General features: G+C 36.4%; 1 protein-coding gene across 8 annotated transcripts in view; it reads left to right on the top strand.

Moving 5' to 3' along the window:
* NAV3 (neuron navigator 3) overlaps positions 1–23,669 on the top strand; it is a 184,564-nt gene that overhangs the window by 79,591 nt on the left and 81,304 nt on the right. For all 8 annotated transcript variants that reach the window (XM_057377407.1, XM_057377410.1, XM_057377406.1 and 5 more), the window contains one exon: positions 360–479. In XM_057377407.1, coding sequence (XP_057233390.1) covers positions 360–479 — 120 coding nt within the window. The remainder of the gene's footprint in view (positions 1–359; positions 480–23,669) is intronic.

The following is a 23,669-nucleotide window of genomic DNA, read 5'->3' as shown; positions in this document are numbered from 1 at the left end:
TTTTTTTTTTTTTTTTTTTTTTTTTTAGCTGAATGGTTGTTTCTTGAACCTGGTGCTATTTTTTGCAAAACCACAGTATTTAAATGTGATTTTGAAGATACTGGAGGGCTTTAGTCTGAAAATATTTTAGTAAAAGAGGTTGGCCTGTAAGCAGTCACAGAAAAATTATCCCAGAAAACAGGCAGACACCCAATCTCCTTGTGCTGGACACATCAAGTAGGAATATTTAGTGTAAGTCTGTCATCTAATAAGACAATCTGTACCTTAAACATTCGAACTTCACAGACCATTAACTTTAGAGTGAAACACGTTTGCCAGATGGCTGCATTTCCCCTGATTGACCATAGATTTATTTTCAGGTACATGACAGATGGAGGGCTCAACCTATATACAAGAAGTCTGAACCGAATACCAGACCTTGCTGCCTCTCGAGACGTCATCCAAAGAGGGGTTCATGATGTGACTGTGGATGCTGACAGGTAACAGTGCTTTGCTAAGTGAAAACCTATCTAAGATTTATAAATACTTTGTATCCTCCACACTTGCTAAGTTATCACATAAGGAATAGGAACAGGAAGAGAAAGCAAGCTTCTGAGGCTGCCAGGTTTCTGAGCACCCAAAATAGCAAATTGCACAATGAGTGGGGGAATAAAGTAAATTCCTCACATGGGTAGGAGACTTAGGAAGAACTTTCAGTTGAAGATATAAGAGAAAATAGCAAGAAGCCCAGACCTTATTTTCAGTCTTGAACTGCTGAAATGGGACATGATTTTTACAGGTTGCCTTATCAATTGATGACCAAAGGGAGACTTCCTATGGTCTTTAGGCAGCAGACAGCTTGAATGTGCCTGGTAACATGCTTCAAAGCATGCATTTGGAGCTGGCTGGAGCTACAGCTATATGTTGTTCAGCTGTTTTGCCCTTTGCAAGTGTCAGAAGAAGGCAGTACCCAAAGTAATAAGAAGTGAAAATTGGGGTTCTATTCCATTGACTGTGCAGTATGAAAGCCCTTATATATGGGTGTGGACATAAAAACATGTTCCCACTAGTGTTCCTGTTTATTTTCCTTAAGCTTTTTCCTTTTCATATTCGGCTTGTATCCACATCTGAGAAATAAAAATTCATAACCCAGTATTTGCAGAACTTGGAGCTGTCAGCTCTGAGGTTTCAGTCTGACCATCATAGAGATAAGAAGCAGCTGTGAAATTTGGCAGTCTAAAATTTTGTGAGGTTGATTTGAGAACCCTCTTTTTTAAATCAAGATACTTTTAGGAAAAAAAATATTTCTTCACAAAGGTTCATGGAGTGGTTCTGGTTTTATAAACCCAGCAAATTAATTGAAGAAGTTTTAGGATATTTACCTAGGTATGATATAATTTTTACTTTTCACATTTTCTGATTAAAATATACCTTTGACATAAGTCAGAAATRGTCTGCATTAGTAAAGTAGTGCATGCAGTGCATTGGGATAAAGGACATCATTTTCTTCTAGAAAACCAGTTACTTAAAAAAGAAGGTTGCTTTAGGTGACATCAGAGCAGTTGTTGACCTTGCAGAAAAGTCTATTTTAGATACAAATTCAAATGAGCACAGCTAGGTTCTTTGGAATGTAAGCACTGATGTGATGCAGACCAGAGAAATTTTACAGTAGGCATTTAAGAAAATAATTTGGATAGAACTCAAGCAGTAACAGAAGGAGAAAATGAGAAATGAGATGTGGGCAGGAGCGACTTTTTTGGAGCTCTCTATTTAAGAATGGGAACTTTATGCTCAAAGTGGGAGAGAGGGTGGAAAATTTGGAGGCTTGCAGTCATATAATAAGAGAATGTTGCTAATGCCCACATTTTTGTATGTCTCTCTTTTTTTTTTTTCAATTGGGAGTGAAGTTCCTAGAGCTCTTCCCACCATGCAATATTCACACCCAGGTTTCAAACCACGCAAATTTTCCCTGGGGAACGAAAAAAAAGAGATCCAAAATAAGGGGTTTTTTTACTTTTTCTTAATATTCCTCAAGTTCTAGATGCCACTCAAACACTGGGTGCTTATTTGTGTTAATGTATATGTTAGTTTGTTCTGTACAGTGCGCATGTATGTACATATTTTGTAGAGTCTATCATCAACAAATGTGAAGTAGAACTTACTTCAAGACTGCTTTCCCTTACACAAGGAAAGAAAGCTGGATTCCTGTGTTCTTCTAGACCCTCTAAATGAAGTTTCATGGAACATACTATGTCAATATTTAATTTAAAGGTTGGACATAATGCACAGGCATGAGTTATTTAAATTATCATTATTCAGACAATTCTGGCATTCCCTGAACTTTCAATACTTTATATATTGAATATATTTATATATAAACAAAACAAATTTAATCATTCTTCCTCGGGTGAGTTTTTTTTTACATATTAAGTATATGTTATACCTTGAAAAAAACAGAAGTTACTTAGGAAGTGTAAAATGTAAATATTTTTATGACTTCTGATGATAATAAAATACATGTGTACCAAAATTGGTTGCAAAAAAACCTGTCCTAGGTAGAGAAAAATTATTTATGATGATCTTCAACAATGTGTTTTTTACCACATTTATTATGTGTAATGAGGTAGAAAAAAACTAAATAGAGATTGCTGAGACTAGCTTTGTTTGGCAGGGTAAGCTTTGGCCCTTCCCAGCAGTGTTGGTACCTAAGATTTCATCCAATTGCACACAGCCTTTTACAACTTGTTTTTCTACTCTGAACAACAAATAATAGGGTTTGTGTCACAGCTTCAAGATATGCCTTGCCACTGATATGATGAACATCAGTGAAAGAAGATTGTTGTCCTCACTGTCATCCCTGTAGATATGTGAAGGACATACACATTTCCTCTGTGGAATCATTAATATAAACCTTTTTCATAATTGGCATGATCTACCCTTGCCTTTCTGTTGTAAAGGACTCTGCTGGATCTATTTTCAGGCAGAAAATCAATAATATACTGCAAATATCTGATTTACATTAGCAAGCAGGAGAGAAGTTTTGGTATTTTGTCCATTACTAGAGCCAGCAACTTTCGCTGACAGCAATCCCATGTTCTTTGTGAAAACTTAACTTGGGTTTTCTCTGACAACTTAAATTGTAGCTTCTGCTTATATTTTAAAACTTTTCTCTTTGTGAGCTGGCAGTGCAATATTCTTTAGAGATATCTCTAAGGGTAATGCTGATGCCTTATCAATCAGGCTGATCTGAAAAAGAGGCCAGACAAACTTAAGAGAATGAGAATACACAACTTTAATACAGGCCCAACAGGCCCACTGGTACACCAGGGCAGACAAAAGCCTCCTCCTGAGGCTACACCCAAAATGGACACCGGGTCATGAGATCTTCACCTTTTATAAGTTCTGCCTTATTAACATATTGGGTCTTAATTCTCCAATGATCTTTACAGGTGATGATGTCAACCACCCCAAACTTGCTCCCCCCCAATTCACTGTTGTTTACATATTTTGGGGCTCTCAGGCAGTGAGGTGTCCTTGGATTCAGGCTCAGAGAGGGATTGTTTTGTCTAAAGATGAAAGAACGGTAGTTTTAGTGCTGTACTAGGGAAGTACAAGAATACAGATGCATGAAAATAGAGAAACTAAAAATCCTAAGGCATCAATGCCATTTCTGGTAAATTTATACTTTCAGACTGATTCTCATTTCGTGGATAGCGTAAAAAGAGAAGCGGGTCTCCAGTCTGATGACACTAAATTGGTTCAGACAGCACCTGCATCTCCACATCTTGCCAAAAAGCAAAGGATTGAAGGATCTCCCAGTRGAAACCTAGCCTGAGAGAGCTCATCCAGATAATAACATTAAATTGCTCTTTGAGCAGCCTCATAAAAAGTTAAATTCATGAAGTCATCGTAAGCCAGGGCTTCAGTGTTGCTTGCATTCTGCTCTGTAAAGCACATTGGTGCAGAAAGTAGTACAGCAAACTTGTTTGTTTTGGGGAAGTGATTGTAAAGGCTGAAGGGACACTGGCAGCATCAGATGTCAACAGTTGTTTCATTTTTTATTTTTTTTTAATTTGGACTCCTTTCTTTGAGTTCATAAATTCATAAAATTTCTTCCAACTTACCTTGCATCAGTTGCCACAAGAAATTAATTAGAGAGGGAGATGGATTTTCTATATCTGGTTAAACTGTTTCTGTTTCTGTATCATGGGATATGGCTAAGAGAGTTCTCAGTGGTATGATATTACATTTCATTTATTGTCCTGTCTTCTTCCTCTATGCTCTAGCATTTGCCTCCTGGGACTTTTAGAGGGAGTATTTGAGGAACATTCTTGGAGTTCAAAACCTTTTTCAAAGTAAGATGAACCAAACAAATTAGATGTAAGCACACAAAATGAATTATGTTCTTTGGAAGAATAAGGTTTATTGCAAAGTAAGTTGTAATATTTCCAAAGCACCCTGTGATATCCATGAAAACYACTAGGGAAGTTTACAATAAGCTCTATTAGAAGTTAATATAGCTCCACTGAGTTCAAACACTGTCCTTCCGTTCCCCATGCCTGCACAATTTATTGCAGTATGTCATAAGTCACAGTTCTCTTCGCTTCTATCAGTCAACAGTCAACATAGGTTGTACAACCATTTTCCCCCTTGACTGCATTATTTTTTCTTTTTCACCTTTTCTTTGGATGAAACCCAAAGCTTTAAAGTTTATGCTTCTTAGCATGCTTCTATCATGACCCATTAGCTGTTGCATTGAATTTAAGCCCCCATAATACAGAGTTCTTATGCATCAGGAGTCTCTCAAAAGCTTCTACCATCTGTCACATGTGCAGAAGATTTGGCAGGTACCTCAGACCAGCTCAGGCTGTCCTGTTTGTACTCAGCCTAACCATAATCATCATAATACATTATTAATTATAATAAAATAATTCCAGGTTTTGCCTGTAGTTTATTAACTAACTTCCTGCATGAATGACTGTAAGTCTTCTTCTGGTGTTAAAGTGAGTAGATGAGCCTTGAGTTGAAATACCTTGCTTTTGAAAAAGGAACTTTTCAAGAGTTCAAATAGGCATTGAAAAGGGAGCTCTGTTTCATAGGGTTGGCCATATCAGAAAAGGATGAGACATCATGAACAATAACTTAAAATCCAAATAGAATACAATACCTAATAAAAATGGTAGTTTTAGAACCACTTTGTAATTTCTGGTGTAATTTGGAATTTAATACCTTGGGATGTTGCTAAACAGAGGGGCATACTTTATGTTTTTCTTTCTATCCAGATGATTGTGTGTAATGTGTGTTTCACCACTGTACTAATATACTATCTCCTATGTGTCTCTTCAGTTTGACATTGATGTGACCATTGTTCTGCCAAGTTGCAATTCTTACGTGTTCAGTTTGCTGCTTCTGGTTGCAGAGCAGGACTTACAATGGATAAAGGAAATGTTCATGCCACAGTACTGAGCTATTCATTGTGTGCACACATTCAGCCCTCTACCCTTTCTTTTGTATGCCAACATTTCAGGTCTCTCCAGTGCTGGGTACTTGTGTCTATGACAATAAATACAAATATCCATCCCATAGATATTAAATAATAAATAATAAACCACAAAAATAGGTACACCACATTCTTTCTGTCTAAGACTTTCTTGGGCAAAACTGAATTTTGGTGTAAAACTGCACTGTGTAGGGAGGCTTCTTTTATCTTTGCATCTGCCTTCACTGTTCAATGTTCCTGACTATTATTCTGTTCACAATCTAAAAAAATAATTGTAGGCCTTAAAGTCAGCATGGTTCATATAGTTGTGTGATCTGCTGTTATTTTCTTGGTTGTGATTTTAGAGTATTATCAAGTTCTTAGGATATTGAAATGACTTTAAATATCTATACCTGACTGTTTTTGCAGTTACTATTCAAATACCTATAGAAGCCATAATTATAGAAACTCTCTTGTGAAGCAATTTAAATTTTAAAGTGTTTTTACTGTTATTGGTCTCTTCTATACTTTTAATCTTCTGTAATTTCTTTTCACAGCTGTTGCTGCTAACATTTCCTACCATTTGCTTTTTTATTATTCTTAAATGATTGTGCATTTTCATAGTTCCTGATGTAAGTCTTTGTTCATCTTGGCATCTGCTAGGCTTTCAAGAAAGTGACTCATTAGAAATATCTATGTCAACGTGTATCTCAGTTTTTATTGTTTCTGCAAAGTATGGGTACTAAATTTAAGTACCTAAAACATAAATATGTGTATATCCATGCATGAAGGGCAGAATAATTGTGTCGAAAGGAGCACTCCTGGTGTTTTGGCTCACTACATTGTTAAGTATTTAGGATTCTTTGAGGATGAATTCCTTATTTTCAAAAGCATTATGAAAAATAAATTTTTCAACAATATGATTTTGTACAGCATTATTAATTTAGAAAGAATGTTATTTGAATTAGTATGATTTGTTTCTGGTTATTCTTTCAAAACTCAGGATTTGGACAACATAAAATAAGCAAAGCAACTGGACTTTGATCTAATTTTGTGAATTTCACTCTTCCTAACTTGCTTTAAACATCTACTGTAATTGCCCATAGAACCACAAACCAAAACACGGAAATGTTTACCAGCTGTGTGGTTTTAGGTTCAGATATTTTATTAGTATCAGTGGCATAAACAAACTGTATTGTTAGCCTGCTGTCATTAGTATGTTAAACTGTCATGATCCTGCAACATTATGTCTGCTCACACATCTTTTTGCACCCAGCTTAYGTAAGAAAATTACACTCAGAAAAGACAAATGTGAATGGCAGATGTTTATCTTAAAACAAGACATGGCTGCAAATGGCAAAATGAGTTTTCTCTTTTTAATTTTTTTTATTAAGTGGCAGAAAGAGGGACAACTAGTTTCAGTTTAGATTAAAAAGGAATTAATAAAAATAAGTTTTTAAACTGTAGCAAGGAATACAATTACATTTTCATGCAATGCGGAATGAGCTGAGTATATAGTTTGCAGTAGGTTCATTGAACCAAAGGCTGGCTTTTTACAGATCACACATAACATTTTCATAAATGTACTTTTTGAAAGTGGCTGGTGTGGTGCTAGGTATTAATGACAGTTGTTGGCATTCATTACTTCTGCTTATTTCAAAATTTGGTTTAATACTTTAAAATTATTTTAAGCAGGACTCTATCTTTTATTAACATGTTCATTCAGGCAAAATGCAGATGGTTTATTTGGATTGCAATCTACTTCTGAAGAAAGTAATAATGTATTTAATAAAAGCTTTCCAAGACTCAGTTTCAGCAGCAGCTACATTTTGGTCCACCACTGTACTTCATTGTTAGCAGCAACTGCTGTACTGCCTCTTTGTGTTAGAACAAAACATGGATAGCTAGATTTAGATCATTAACCAAAATACCCCAGGCTCAAATATAAAATGAAAGAGCTTGAATCTCCCATGTGATACATATTTGAGCCCTGAAGTMAAGAAACTAATTAATTCCTTTTAAATGTCTTGATTCGTTTGATGGCTGGAGGAAACAAATATTGTCATTTTATTCTCCTGCATGGCTATTTAAAAAAAAGTCATTTGGAAAATTGTGATGCAATAGGTGCAATTGATATTACAGTTCTAACATTAATACAAGCATGTGGTATTTTAGACAGGAGTTTCATAAAACTGTATCTAAAAATACTGATTTTTATGATTTATTGTTGGAGATAAAGCAACTCACGATTGCTAAGCTGTCTTTTGTTCTAAATTGTCTTAGAGATACTTATTTCGTTCTTAGTTAAGTCATTTTTTTAAAGAACTGTTTTTACAATAGTTACATTCCAGTCTGAGGTAGTTGCAGGCTTGTCAAACTAAACATATGAATTATAAGAATATTCCAACTAACCCTTTCATGGAAAGCAGTTAATTTGTAACACTAATCCTTTGCTTGGATTTATTAGGTATAAGTTTACTCTAACTAGAGTATGGATTTGGCAACTTCAGCAAACCTCTAGAATAATGAGAAACATGAAAAAAACAGAGAGCCCCATCATGATGCCCTTTTTATATTCCTGAGAGGTTATTAGAAAGGTCTTAAATTAAATGTTCCAAAAGCTTCTTGCTGTTGTTTTGCACAGCTGTTCTTTCTCCTAGTTGACAGGGGGAAAAAATAGGTAAGTGAAAGGAAGAATAAATTTAAGTTAAGCTGAACATCTAAAGTGTGTCTGGACTTTGCTGCTCAGGCTGTAGGGCTGCTTGCAGTGCACAAGAGGAAAGGTAAAAGGTCTTGACTCTTTCCTTGCAATGTGCTGCTCTTGGAGTAAAACAGTGCTGTTCTGTCCTGGGCCTCCAGGAAAGCAGAGATGTTCAATACATTTGGGAATTGAAACTGCATTGCAATGTAGCTTTATCATTAGCAATTAAGAAAAGATAGCTGGAATCCAGATGAAAACTGGTCATGGATTATCTTTGATTAAATAAAATTACAAGAAGGACATATCCAAAGCTGTGCAGGTTAAAAAACATGGGAGCCTTTTATTTTCCTTGAAAAAGAAATAGGCTTTGAACACTGTAGGCTGGCTAAAGACTGTGTTCAAAGGGAGAGAACGTGAAGGGAAAGCTTGGAATAATACCACATGGCTGAACACCTGCCAGCCAGGGCATAGCTGCAGCCTGCAGGCTGCCTGCTGTGGAACGCAACATGTGTTAACCTTTCTCTTGGAAAAAAAAATCCCTCCATTTGCTTGTATCAACATTTTACTCATAAATCGTAGCTATGTCACCTCTGAGTCTTCTATTGATGGAAAGAGGAAAAGACAAACCTCCCTCATCAATCTGTTCTCCAAGTACTGTTGTGGAGGCTTCCTGCCCCTCCTGAGACCCCTGTGACAACCTCACTCCACACAGGGAAATATTTGGTGCAGCAATGTGCTAGGAGTTTGTTTTCTTTTGAAGTTACAACACTAATCTCATCTGTATCTAATATTTAAAATATTAAGTCTTCAAAGATTTCCTTTGTAAACAAAAGATTGTCATAACAATTTAAGCAGGATCAGATGTGTAAATTTAAAGAGTGGAACCCTCAATGAATTCTACAGAAATTTTTTTGCAAAAGGACAATATACTTACAATTCAAACCTGCTTAGCGGACTATATAATCTAAAATAATCTAAACCACATTATTTGAAGGAGATTTTAAAACCAGATTTACTTAATTAAATTTACCTTAATAAATAAATTTTTAATCTCTTACCTACGTGCATTAGCTTTAATTTCTGATGTGCTAAACTTCCCCTTTTATTCCTTTCGAATGGGTTATGCTCTAGTGTGACAGAATAGAATGTAAAATGGCTGATAACCCTATCAACCCTTATGTAGGTAAATTCATGAAAACGAAAATTGTTTTATTGCAGTTTAAATACTTGTGTAGTGTTGGAAATAATTGCGTTGCCCTGGGAAGTTGTCGTGGTTTGAACTTGACCGAAAGCCAAAAAACACTGCACCCACGACATTCTCTCCCTTCCCCCCACCTGAGAGGCAGAAGGGAGAGCAAAAGCCCAATTAGCACTAAAATTTATGGCTTTCAGATAACATAACAAAACCAAAATTGAGAGAAAGATACGTATATGCTCCAGAGAATGGTCAGACAGGCTGAGTAACTTAAGTTGCAAAATAGATTTATTACTAAAAACTACTAAGAATACTACYGCACTGGGGAGGGGAACAAAGATGGGGACAAATTTACAAGGAGAAGAAAAATAAAAACGGACATTTTAAGACACCTGTTATCCTTTCTGGGGCCCCGTCTCTGTCTCAGGTCATCCCTCTCCACCCCCACCATGTCTTCCCACACACACAGGGGACAGGAATGAAAGTCTAACATAGATCAAACTACTCATTATGGTTGTTGTCCAGCATCATAGGAGAAGCGTTCTTACAGCTCCAAGCTGTGGAAGGTCTTTTCCGAAGAAACAGTCAGTGTATAACTGCTGATGGCAAGGGATTCTTTTCTTACCTCGTAGGAGACGGAAATAATGTTCTTCAAGGCCAAACTGCGTTGTTTTGGCGGTGTAAGACCACTATCACAAATCTCCTGGCAGAACACAGCTTCTTCTAAGCATCCACTTATTCTTAGCATCAACTCGCTTCAATCGTCGTGGGGGGGGGCAAGCCTCTTCCTCTTTTTTGGCTTCTAATCAGTTCAGTCCAGTCTTCAAAGGCCAGGGTTTTTTTTTTTTTTTCCCTCAGAGCAAGGTCGCTCTCCTTTTCTATACAGGTCTCTCATTGATGAAATAGTCCTTTTGAGAACAGCTTGTTTTCTCCATGTTCGAGAACCACAGCAACAGCACAGCAACCGATCCCATCTTCTCCTTATTGTGATCTTGGGTCTCCATTTTTTCCTTCTTACATCTCCTCACCCTCCTGCTCTGTTTTTCCCCAGTGCATGATGCGAACAACTAAAAAACTACATGGCGGCTGCCCCTATCTTGTTTTGAATTCTTCTTAAGTACAAGACAATACATCATGACAGAGGTGTAACTAGCCTGTGCCATGGCCCAGTCCTGATGGGCAGCCTGTCCATCAACCTCAGAGCCACAATAGATTGGCTCTAAAACACAGGGGGCAGAGCTCTTTTTGCTGGAGAAGAAGGAGAAAGCTTCTAGAACTTCCTCACAGGAGCCATCTTTATGGTTTCTTGGTCCCATTCCCCCATCACCAAAAATTGGACCGAGTAAAACCATGACAGAAGTACAATTAACTGTTAGAACAGATGTTTGTCATTCATCAAGCTGTTTTATCTAGGAACAAATCTTACTGACATAAGCTAGTGTCTTTTATGTTTAAATACGCTACATTTTTTTATCAGACACTAGGCATACTGATTTAAAAGTGAAATTAGGGTATTTCAAATTGACAGGATTTCGACCAGTTTGTGGAAAAGAAATGACAGAGTCAGAAAACACATAAGTTGTGGATTGAATATCTTCTGAGAGTTTATCAGTTCATGGATTCCTATTGATAGCCAGGACCCAAAAGCTGAACATTTTTTGATTCAAACTAGAAATTAACACACTATTTTAGTAGCACTGTGAACTTTAGGAGCAAGATGTGAGGAACAAAGGTACTTCACTTTAAGAAAAATCAAGCTTAGATCTTTCTCTAAGGTATTTATTTACAGATTCAAATACTAAAGTAGACAAAATTTAATGAGTAGTCTGTCTGAGGTGACTGGAGGACATGAAATGCTTTTTGAGGAGCCAGAGATCAACGAAGGTGTGCAGTCTTAATGACTCACGAGCCACCATTTGGAGGCCCTTATTTCTGTCTATCTACTGTACTAGGAACATCACTTGATATGTAGCTTTTGGGCTGTGTTAGGATGAAACGTAACAGTTTTGAAGAATTAAAAAAAAAAAAAAGTTGGTGCATTTTTCTTTAAATTTTAAATAAAATAAATTCTAGTAGAGTATTGTAGTGAAGTGGGATCACCCAGGGATAGATTCTTAGTGGAAGGATTTGTCTTTCAAGGGTTTTTAGAATGGTTTTCCTAAAATGGATTCTTTCTCTGTACATCAAAGTTATTGAAAGAGAAATCAGCATGGTTTCTTCTTAAGGTTGAAGAATTACTCTTTTTCTTCTTTGAGTTAAAATCATTCCCCTTCATGAAAAGAGTTGACTCAGTGTGCCACTTACGACCCAGATCTTCTGATGCATAGTAAATAACTGAATTTGCTCTATTTTACAAGTCTTTCCCCTTTGTTCAGTACCCCCTCTTTTATAAATCTTTCTTTCTTTCTAATCTTTTAAATTAATGATACCAGCCATACTCTTGAGAAATGGATTAATATCAAGTGGATAAACTCAATGGAAAATCATGTAGGAAAAATAATTTTCTGTGTATCAAAAATAATATATCTTGACAAAGGTAATTTAGAGCCTTCCGGATAAATTTTGAAATTTAATACTCTAACTAGATTTTTAACAGCTTTCCCAAAACAGCTATTTTCAATAAAATTTTGTGCCTTTTTTCTTTTTTTGTTAAATGTATCTATTGGATTGGCAATGTTGGATATGTAAGACAACTGGGCTTGTGTATTTCTTGAAATTCCAGGAAGTCACTGAATTGTTGAGCAGTGGTGAGTGAGCCCCAATAATTCTGAACCAATTTCTGCAGATTTCCAGTGTGGGCAGTAAGAACAGCCTGCATCACTGAAAATTTATGATAGATAGGTTATTAATTTGGTATTGCTGCCTTGGTGGTGTTTTGTCAGACTCCTGACCTTATTGCTGCTATTTGGTCCCAGTAAGCACAAAGGCAATAAATACTGAAGTAGCTGGTCAGCAATGCCACATGTCAGTTTGGTCCTTAGTCTGTAGTGGGTTTGACTAATGCTTATTGTGGTAACCATAACAATTTCCTGTACAGGAACTCCTTTTCTTTCACCAGCCATGACTCTGCTACAAGGAAGAACTGAGCAATGTGGTATTTGCTGTCTTAAAGCTGCAAACATCTTCAGCACACCTCACTCTGAAAACATTGGCTGTGTTTCTTTTTCCATTAAAGTAGACGTGAATCCCAAATACCAAGTTCATTTCATTAGGTATTGAATTGCTAAAGGAATAAGGCTTCTTGAACCTCTTTCAAGAAGATAACAGTGCATTTCTGGGTTCACAGTTGTAGCCTTGCCACAGGTGACTATTAGTATGCCAAACTGCTAACAGTACTTCATGTTTTTAAAATTAAAGAAAAAAATAAAAAGTAGTTTATTTTTCAGTAGATCAAAAGTTTTGGAAGAAATTTCCCTCTTGTTGATATATCCTTAGTAGCGTTAAGGATTGATAACCAGCTACAACTTCTTATCAATATACTTTAGCTAAAGGAAGCTCAGCATTTTTTGTGGATGATTCTTCTAGAAAATGAATGCTCCTTATAAAGTTTTCTTTGAAAGCTGTCTTCTGCTTTCCAGCCTCCTGTCCTTTTCCGCCTCCACCACCCATGTAGTGGATAATCCTAGAGGAAAAATTATAATAACATATATCCAGATAGTCACTTAATTAAAGAACCCCTGTAAAATGTATTAGGTAAGGTATAAAGCAATCCATTGGCTTGCTTGGTACATGGACAACCAAACCTGCCCCTTATCAATCTCATGCCCAAGGATGATACAACAAGATATGAAGTCATCTTTTCTTTTCCTCTCTGGCAACTGGGATGTTTTAGATCAAACATCTTAAAAAAGAGGATCAGTTGCCAGTGCTATGCTAAGCATGATTTCTGTAAGAGCAGAAAACAAAGGGTGGTGTTGTCATTTTAATGTGTAATAATTCATTTATTAGGAAGGAGACTAATCAGGTTTCCCAGTTAATTTCTTAGAAAAATCTCATCTTTCTGCAAGCAGTTTCTGAAAAACCACCTTCTCTTGCTTGCGTAGCAGTTTTATGGTGTTTTTTTTCCTGGTACTTCAGTTGCATTTTGCAAGAAGAATTTCGGATAAAAGCCTGAGATAAATACTAAGAAGACTAATCCAACTTTAGTATCTCAAACTGGATTTTATATGATTTTTATTTGAAAATCAGAGCCTGGTTATCAAGAACTAAGTACTGTCTACAAAAGAAAAATAGGAAATTTTAGGCAAAACAAATAAGAATCTTTTGATTTAAAAAAATAAGAATTGTAAGTAACCTAATAATTTCAGGGTATATAAAGGTAAATTTTCAGGGGACAGTATTAAATCCTTACGTGTTTACTATTCATCTTTTAGGCAAATAGAGATGCACCTGAGTGAGCGTTAAACAGCTGTATCTTCTATGGTTTACTATCTTCTATTTTACCTTTGAATTTTTCCAAAATACTGTTTGCAAAAGCATGCCATAATGTAGAAATTATGCTGAATGTGTTGTCAGGTCTTTCTGAATGGCACATGATTAGATTCAAGAGATGGATGCTTAAGCTGTAGATTTGGCAAATTACTTTCTCTTCTCATTTGGCCCTGGGCAATTTCCTCAAGAGAAATTTGTGGATTAAGGTATATGTCATAGAAAGTCTTATCTCTTTAAGGAAACTTAGACATGAATGTTACTCTTCTCTTTTTCTATTTCTGATGGGAAAAGAAATTTGTATGTTGAACAATTATGATTTTAGAAGATGTGGAACAGTCTGATGATAGTGTTGTTGGTCTCTAATATATTTAAACAGCCTAACTTTTGCTGTACACATTTTACTACTCAGTCCCAATGAAAAAGATTAAATAGCTCCCATTTTTCCTCTCCAGTGCATACTCTACATGCAATAATGTATTTGCCATTCAGAGCTTCCCAAAAAGGATTTTCTTAGCACACTCTAAATATCCTTTACAGTTTACCAAAATGATTTAGTATTTTTCTGAGCAGTTCTTCAAGATGAGTATGTGTTGAAAGGGCAGTCAGAAAGTGACCTGCTGGCTGGGCTGAACCTGGAGCAGGAAGCTTCCAGGGGATAGCACAGAAGGGACTTCATCATGAAGAAGAAGCAAACTGTGTTATTAATTATGTATCAAAGCAGAATTATCATACACCTCCTAATACCTAAAGGTCCTTTAAAAAGACTGCTGAAAGCATGCATAAAATATATCAAAAGGATACCGAGGAGACTGCTRTTCTCAATGATGTTCATGCCATGACCAGCACAATGGGTTTGCCTGTGTGGCTGCCCTTCTGCTCTGGTTAGTATGCCAGCAAAATTAGACCATGCAGTATTATCATTCCAGTCAATTGGGATATTCTCTAATCATTTTATAAGCTGTTGACTTAAAAAAAAAAAAAAAAAANAAAAAAAAAAAAGGAAGTATTTCTTTTATGTCTGGCTTTAGCATGGATGCTTTTGACTTCTTTTAGAGAACATGATTGGCCCTTCGTTGCAGAGTTTGTTGGCCAGGTGCAGGGAGAGCCCTAAGCATCCCTGCAATGCTGCTGGCAGCTCAAAGGGGCCTGAGAGCTCAGCAGAGGTGGTGTGGCTCCCTGAGCTTCATGCTTCAGCGCTTACCAGTTGCTATGTGTAGCCAAACAGTCATTCAAGAACACTTGGTGATGCTCTCAATTATAAAAAACCCATTTCATTAATTGCCAGTTATCCTCAGATTGTGGAAATACAGATATGGCCTGGAGGCATCAGTACATGCTGTGCAATCCGGATTKAACAGAGGATTTAACCTGCAGTAGTTTAGTGTATAAAAGTCAAAAAAAAAGTACATGAGGAAAATTGTATTAAGTCTAGATAAATCACTGCTTATTGTGTCAGTAATGGTAAGACATTTATCACTATAGTGCTTCAGCCTATAGTGGCAAAATTCACTGATAGTTTTTCTTTGTGCTGTAGTTTCAAAGTTCTTTGATACATATTTAGTTGCCAGTTTGTAATAAAGTCTCTGTGTCAGTTCCATCAGCACTTTGTGCAAGCCTAAGAATCAGCCAGCTTCATATTCTAATCAGAGTAAGATCTCATGAAGCTAATATCAAATATTCTATAAAAATGTATGGCAGCAACAGGTTTTAATAAAAAATACATTATTGAATGTGCCGTGTATAGCAAGTTGCAGTCTAACTTTATATTTCAATTCACTTGAATGCTCAGGTTGCTTTAATTTTCCATTAGTTAAACAAGGGAAAGACTTTTTTGGTTTCCCAGTATATTTTCATTTTTATGTTGTTAAATGACTTATTTTTGGCAGAGACAAAAATAATTTATTCGACAAGAACCTACACAATCATTTATTCATTTCCTGAAAGCTAGTATGATGTTGATGTTTCTCTTTGAAGCTCTTCCATCTGCTATTTTTCTGTAAATTTTCAAGAGAAATCTTGAAAATGTTTTTTAAAAATTGTCACTGGTAAAGCAAGGAATTTTTAAGAACAAACTTTTGCTAGAGTTTCTCTTGTTGAAGATGTATTTTTAAAAATAAGCCGTTACCTCAATAATTTCTGAGTAACCACTAATTTAAAGTTAGACCTTCTTCCTTTGTGGGTTTCTCTTCCTAGTGCTAGTTTTTTCCTCTGATATTTTCATGAAAGCCTTCTGTATTCCTTTTTGGATAGCATTACTTCATGATGCTTCTTCTCAGGTGTTATCTCTTGCCTGCAAGACTTGTCTGAAGCCATACTATTAATTGGTTCCCCCCACCCCCCCAATTTTTCTTTTACAAGAAAGGACTTTTTTAACCCTCGGACTTTTAACTCACTTTGGTCATTTCTTTCTCCTTGCATTTCTCTTTTGAAGCAGGATTGAATTCCATTACACCTCCTGGGGTGTCTTTTAAGTTTGACCAGCTTTCCTGCACTCTATTAGTTGTGTTCTATGGGTTTGGTGTTTTTTCACATTTCCAGCTAGTTTCATTCTTACACTCAACATATGATGGTTTTTGTTTGCTTGTTTGTTTGACTAAAGATATGACAAGCTCTTTCCTCTAGTTGCACCTTTCCAGGATAGACTATAATTCAAAACAAACTCTGATTCTTCTTTCAAATAGGTATTTGATTCTATTAGTTAGAATATAGTCAGCAATTAGCTATTGGCCCTTTCCATAGTGATCCCCCTTTTAAAATTTATTGCCACAGCATTTTTGATGGTGAGATTGTAGCTCAGTGATGGTTACATTTTGAAATGTCACTATTTTTTCTGTCCCTTTGTGTCTCTTCAGTAAATATGAGAACCTACTTTTGCTGTCCACTTATATTTATGAGATGAGGGTGATTGCCATTCCTTTTCCAGACTGGTTTTGTGGTCTCGTATTTTCTTCCAGTGTACCAAATTTCAGTCGCTCTGTCTTTTTCTAACTTATCTTTCAATCTCTTCTAATATCTCAATAAACTTGAGTGATAACCACTGGCTGGACTTGAGAGAGAGGAACAGTAGTCACAAATGACAAAAAACTGCAAAAAGCTGATGTCAGTATTCAGTTTGGAAAGAAGTCTTTGACATACTGCTGCTGATTACATCAGCTTTGCAAAGTGGGTGGTAACAAACAAGACAGCCAAGAATCTGGAGTGTGAGAGGAGGACGAAGTTTCTGAAGATGGCAGAGTCTTAATTAGCTACAACAGATTAAAAATGCTTTTGCTGTCTGCCGCTATATTTTAATTTCATCCCTCAGCTGCTAGCCTGCTTTTCACTCAAATGTTAATGTAGGAAGTGGGGGAAAGTATTTCATTGTCATGAGGAGGTTTTAAGGTGGAGGATTTTCTCCATATATAGTGAAGCCATGTGTGGCTACCTTCCATCGTTGTGACTCATCTCTGAATCTTAGTAGTCTAACTGGAGTAATKAATCTGCTAAAAGACATTATTGCTGCTATGTCTTCCTCAAGATTTGTAGCTCATAATGGATTTTTAAAATTTACTTTGGTTTGGGCTTGGTATTGTTGTTTTTGTGTGTGTACACCACCAAGCAGTAGTCTGTTTTTTTGTCTTTTCTGGCTTTAACTCAAGATGACATTTATGGGAGATGAGAGAGCTTCAGGATGCTGGGGTGAGATCATGGGTGACTGGCTGCTGTTTGGCAGTGATTTACTAAAGCAGCTTGCCTTATCTCCCTGCCTGTGATCCTGGTACATTTACTGCTATAAACACAGCTAGCTCATCACCTTCTTAGCAAAAGTTTGTTGTGTCATAGACTTTTTCATTCAAGTTCTAAGCCTAAGAGTTATTTAATTTTTAATATGAAACATTGTTAAGTTCCAGCTAAGCTGTGGAAACAATCAGCCATTTTGGATGCATATTGCCACTTAAGTAATTTAAATGCAAAGTCTGCTTGCTTTCTCAGACATAATAGCCTATGTTTTGTAGTATTTTTGGAAAAGGATGAACATGCTCTGAGTTGCAGCCAGATTCTTTGTATTATGTGCAGTTGCTTTGGGACTTTAATTATTAGAGGATCTAAAAAAAAAGAATTAGAGGATAAGGCAGGAAAATAACTACAACGTGGGTTCTCTTTGCGCTTACAAAACCCAATCTTTCCTGTTTCATCTAATACAAAATTTTAAACTTATAGCTGTATTTCAGCCCATACTTACAGCAAACACAAAACAGAATTGATGAAATCATTAAATCATTATTAAGTATCCTCTATTTCAAGCCACCTGGATTTGATTGCTTTACCTTGGGAAAAATAAGCACCAAAATCCTAAACCAAATAGTGAATTCGAACTGAACAGACAACCAGGGCAAAGGTCTGAAGTTCCTGGGTTAATACTATGTCACTTACCGTTTTTAAATTGTTATAGTACAGTAAATCTACATGGACCATTTCTTTTTCCCTACACTGACTGGAGTAATGGGTATGATTTTGTAGTAGGCAACTTTTCCGAAGGCAAAATCGTGACTTTTTTCTTTACCATGTCCACCCCTAAGCCACACAAGATTCAAACAAACTCAAAGTGTTGCTTTTCTGCTCCACAGGAAACCCATCACCAATCAGTCACCAATCAGCACATTATATTTATATCAGCATATCTAAGCCTACATGTGCCCTGCCTGCGGGTGCTTATCCCTGCAGTGCTTATCCCTGCACTCATGACACTCACCCATGAGCCAGTGTCCCCTCTGCATGTGCACAATGTGATCACACTCTTAGTGCGAGAGGTAGTGCTCACAAGCCACACTGCCTCGTCATGCTGTCACCAGCTGGCTCCTTGCCTACAGCTGGTTGGCTTTGGATATCACCCTGAAAACTGGTGGGGGTTAAAAACTAAGATGTCGTGACCTTAAATGGTTGGCAATGTCATGGCATGATAAGTTTTTCGCTCTTGAAGCACAAGACTTGTCTTAGGAAGGGAACGAACAAATAATGTCACTATGGGCCAAGTAAAGACAAAGGCAGTGAAAATGTTCTCCTAGTGTTTGTATGTATGTTCTTCAAGTGATCAGAGATAGAGTAAAATTATTCATCAAATAATTTTGCAAAGATGCATTAGGTTCCAGAAACTCTTTGGTCTCTTACAGTCTGATGAACTAGATAATTAAAAATTTACTCTGACAGTGTCGTTTGGATCTGCTAATTATTTACCAGTTTTTGCTTGACAGCATGCTGCAGTATCTTAGACCTAATTTAAATTATCTCTTACTGTATATTTCAGAAGAAGAAATGGGCAATCAGCACATTGTGATATTTTCCTTTTGTTACAATTACGAAGGAAGGAAATATTCTATCATCACACTGCAATCAGCAGTCTTAGGAAGTACCCAGTATTTAATATCTCTGTCTTCCTGTACAAATGTTCACTAACACTCCAAACAACTGAGTGCTAAGTATTTTCTTTATTTTGAAATTAGTGAAATAGAAGAAAAAGAGCTGTTTTTGTCTTAAAAATTAAAGTACTAAGTCTGTTGGCTTTGTGGACTGGCTATCCGCTCTTCTGATCCTCCGGATGTCTTATACCCATTTTTACTCAAAAGCATCTGTATATTGCAATGGGAGAAGGTATTTTTTTTTATTAACTRTGATAGATCTGCTCTTTAACCCTTACTTCTCATATTATTGATTAGGCAAACAATTTCTGTCTGGCTTCTTAATCTGCTTCTTTGCTCAGTTTTGCATGTGGTCACTACCGATGCTTCTATGACTGGCTGTTTTATCATCCTGTCATGTCCTAAATGCTCTGGAAATTATAAATTATAAATATTCTAGGGCAAATCTTTTGACTGCATTTTACTGCAGTGTTCAGGGAACATATTTAACTAATATATTTGAGTATTATTTCTAGAAGATACCATAATACATCTTATGGTAACCATTAGTAAAGACCATCCAAAGCAACTCCTACAAAATTAGCTTTACAGTCGTATTTCAAATTCAGTCAAAAGCATCACCTAAGGTTATTCCTTAATGATTCAGTCATGCTCTTCTTTCAGAGTACTGGGTGTTGTTCTTTTTCAGGAGAATTCTTCCTTAAAATAGCATGCCTAAAATAGATGGAATATAACTGTTTATGAAAAGATTAATTGAGGGTATTTTGTACTGAGATAGTGGCGGTGTGAAATTTGAGATTTCAGTTAGATAGCCCCTTTGCTTCATAGTGTGGTCTAATTCGGCACTGTTGCTACATAATGATTTTTGGCTGTTCTCACTTGAATATTCAATTTCCCAAAGTAAAAATTTTATTATATGCCCAGGGCATCTCCTTAAATTGACTCTTCTCACTGGCCTGGGTTTTTATATAGGTTTTCTAAAATGCAGTAGCACAAAATATTAAAATAAAAACTAGCAATAAAGAGTAGAAGGCAAGAAATTTAAGATATCTGTGAGAGAGTTATCAGGAAAGAAGTCAGAACATAAAAGGCAAAAAAGGAAGGGAAAATAATATTAGGCAGGAGTCAGTAATATAAAGATCACGATGTAATAAGAAAAGCAATAGATTTCATAATCTTATTAACAGTGAATTAGAAAAAAGGCTTTTATCAGATAGTAATGTTTGTGTCCACTTTGATAAAGTATTTCCTGATTTTCTGGAAAGCAGTGGTTAACTATAAAGGTACAATTAGCATTTAGTAACAACAACAGAGAGAAATGTTCCCTGATAACTATAATCTGATATATCTGGACAAAAATAATCCTAGCATTTTGAAAGGAAAAGTAGGGAAGCACTTTAAAATTATTCTCAGTGAATTCTTGAAGGAAGTCAATATTAGTTAATTTGAGAAAATAAAGCAGAACCACACAATAGGAATATGACCCACTGGGAATCAAGAAGTCATTGTTTAGTAATCCTGATACTTTATTCAAAAAATTCAAGTGTATATTATTTACATAATACTCACATGTGAAGAAGACCATGCTACATTTGGCAAACAGCCACAATGTGATGAAAGAGAGCATGCCAACAATACTGCTGCTTTTTTTGTAGCTCTACTCCATTGCATTTGCCATAGTTTTTTTGAAAAAAGGTATTTTATAAAGCTTTCAATGCCCCTCTCACTGGTGGTTGATTTCTGCTATAAAATAACAGAGGCCGCTCAGATCTGCTGCATGAGAACTCAGGAAGAACTCATTATCTAATCAAGGAGAGGAACCTCCTGACTCACTTTGTGGTATTATATAATCGTGTGCACGCTGTAGGTGGTCTACCTATTGAATGCTAGCCCCCAAAGCATGTTGTAATAAACATTTTGCTAGACAAAATAGTAAACCAAAATGAGATTTAGCAATTTCAAAACTCCTTTTGGCACATAAACCATGCAGAAACAGGAGAATTGCGGTATTTCACAGTGATTGTTGTCTCTGGCAGYGTTTTTAATATTCATTGCACTATTAATATGTCACTAAGCTAATGGAAATATTAATAGAATAATGAAAAAATATTCTTATTCTCTCTAGTAGCAGCAAAAATGGTTAAGGCAGTTCTCATCCATCCAATGTCTGAATATCAAATCAAATTAGAGCAATTCACAGTAAACTGATTAAAAAACAGTGAGAATGAAGTTATGTTAAATAATTCAACTTAGATCAAAATAAAATAATTTTTTCCAGAATGCTGTTTTCAGATTCCTTTTTTTTATGCAGGTAATCTCTTGAAAATAACTGCAGGCCTTTCCTTAAAATCTTTTCTTTAAATCAATATTTTTTACAGCAGTTGATATTAGGTTATTCGTTGTAGTGACAACAGTGTCGATGAACTCATTTGGCTTTAATGATTTGATTCTGGCAGCACCTCCTAATTCTGCTTACCACGATACCTAAGATTTTTGTGCGGAGGTTAAAGATAGAAGGGGCTCCTGGGATGGTTGACAGGGTGGATTAGTGCTGCTGAGCCCCGCAGGAAAAGGTCACCGCTGCAGTAAACAAAGGAGGGTTGTCACTGGAGGAGGTGAAATGACAACTAGCCTACAAAGGGAGCTTTGGCTCTGGGAAAATTAGGCATTGGCAGGGATGAGTAGGATTTGGTTGTTGTCTCCTGCTTTGTTGTCTCCTGCTTATCTTTGCCTTTGCCTATCAGCACTGCTTCTAATCTTCACTGCCAGGCAGCCATCATGTCAATGGGACTGTCAGCTGTTCTCCTTCCTTCTCCCTGCTCCCAATATTATTTGTTTGTGACATTTCCAAATAGCAGATCTTGAGCCAGAACAGCACTGCTGGATGAGCAAAGGGAAATAAAAGGCCTTTTTCTACTGGCAGAGGTTTTTAAGCCATGGAAAGTTCCTTTTGGGTTATAATTTATTTTTGAAATTGCATACAGTATTCTGTTCTTATCTATGTCTCACTGAGAAGTCATGTTCAATCCTAATAACTTCTGTGTCCCACTTACAGTAAGGGAGTAACTGAAGATCTCATTACTTAGGACTTTACTTGATTGGTTGTTGGGGTGTAGGTTCTCGACAGATTCATGGAACTGTATAGCGTGTCATGGCCTTAGGAGACAATTTCTCAGTTGCACAAGGTAATATTGGCTATGAAATATGGCTTGCTAGGAAAATGATGGCTCAGCAGTTCACCCTGAAATGTCACACCATTTCAAAGGCTTATCTTTCACAGTGCTGCATGTTGTGAACTTACCAGGCTGTACATTGAAACCATACACAGTAAGAATATTATACGTAAATCACAGTGCATGAAAAGTGCCACTTTGCAAAATGATGCCTGAATTATATGMAATAAGACGTGATTGCCAACTTTTGATTTGCATTTAATGATACCAAGTCACAGTGGGATGAAGGCTGCTATCTGAATTTGTGAACTGATGGTCTGGTCTCCCTTAGGAGGACTAATTTTTTTCAGTACTGGATTTTTCCTTCTGCGAGGCAGAGAATTTTTTTCTTACATCAGCTCCATGCTATGCTCTCTCATCAGTCATTCAGAGTGTTCAGATTTTGAGGTTTTTTATGACTCTGTATACTCCAGTTATACTGCAGTATGCTGCAATGTAAAAGTTAATTTTCTTATTGTTAGGGGAGCAATCGCAAATCACAATAGATGTTCCTTCCCAGTCCCAAAAATTCAACTTCAGTGCACAGAATAACCTGTTAAAAGACGTGTCACAAACTTCCACTGATTTTGATGACATTGCAGAGAGAAGAGGTGGTCTTGAAAATGCAGTTTAGTGTTTCTACTTGTTGGTTGTCACCCAGTCTCTCTGCAAGAAGCACCTAGCTCTGTTACAAAAGGCAGAGGTGAGTTTGAAGAGCTGTAAGCCAGTGAATTTAGGTTTGGAACATGGATATTCATCAAATCTTATTGCCCAAAATAATCATCAAACACACCCTTTCTCTGGGAAAAGTTTGATGGACCATGCATTCAGAACCTCACTCAGAAATTAATAGCTTTCAAATGGAAGAATCTTTTCAAGCTGCATTGAACAGGGCATTTTAGCAGTTTCTCATTAGATTTTCTTCAGTATTTGTAAAGTTCATTGATTTCAGAGAAATAAAAAATATCAGTGTATAAAAGATGAAGACTTAGTACTCGGGAGTAAATCAACTCCTCCCTCTTCAAACTATAAAAGGAGGCTAAGAAATTAATTCAGATAATTTAAAGCAAATTAATCTATCTCATATCAGGAAGTAATAGAAACAAAGAAGTAACAGGAGACCTTTCTGCTTTCTTTGCTCAGATGCATTGTTTGCTATAATTTTAGGTAGATTGTCTCTCACCTGATGGAAGGGTGAACAATAGCTGGGAAAATCAGGCCATTTGGTGGTGTCCTTAATTGCTTAAGTGTTAGTTTTAGACACCTATGGCTGAGA

The sequence above is a fragment of the Malurus melanocephalus genome, unplaced genomic scaffold (assembly GCF_030028575.1).
Source record: "Malurus melanocephalus ecotype Western Australia unplaced genomic scaffold, MMel_1.1 scaffold_311, whole genome shotgun sequence".
Lineage (NCBI taxonomy): Eukaryota > Metazoa > Chordata > Aves > Passeriformes > Maluridae > Malurus > Malurus melanocephalus.
Note: the sequence above shows the minus strand (reverse complement) of the source record. Positions and strands in the feature narration are given on the sequence as shown.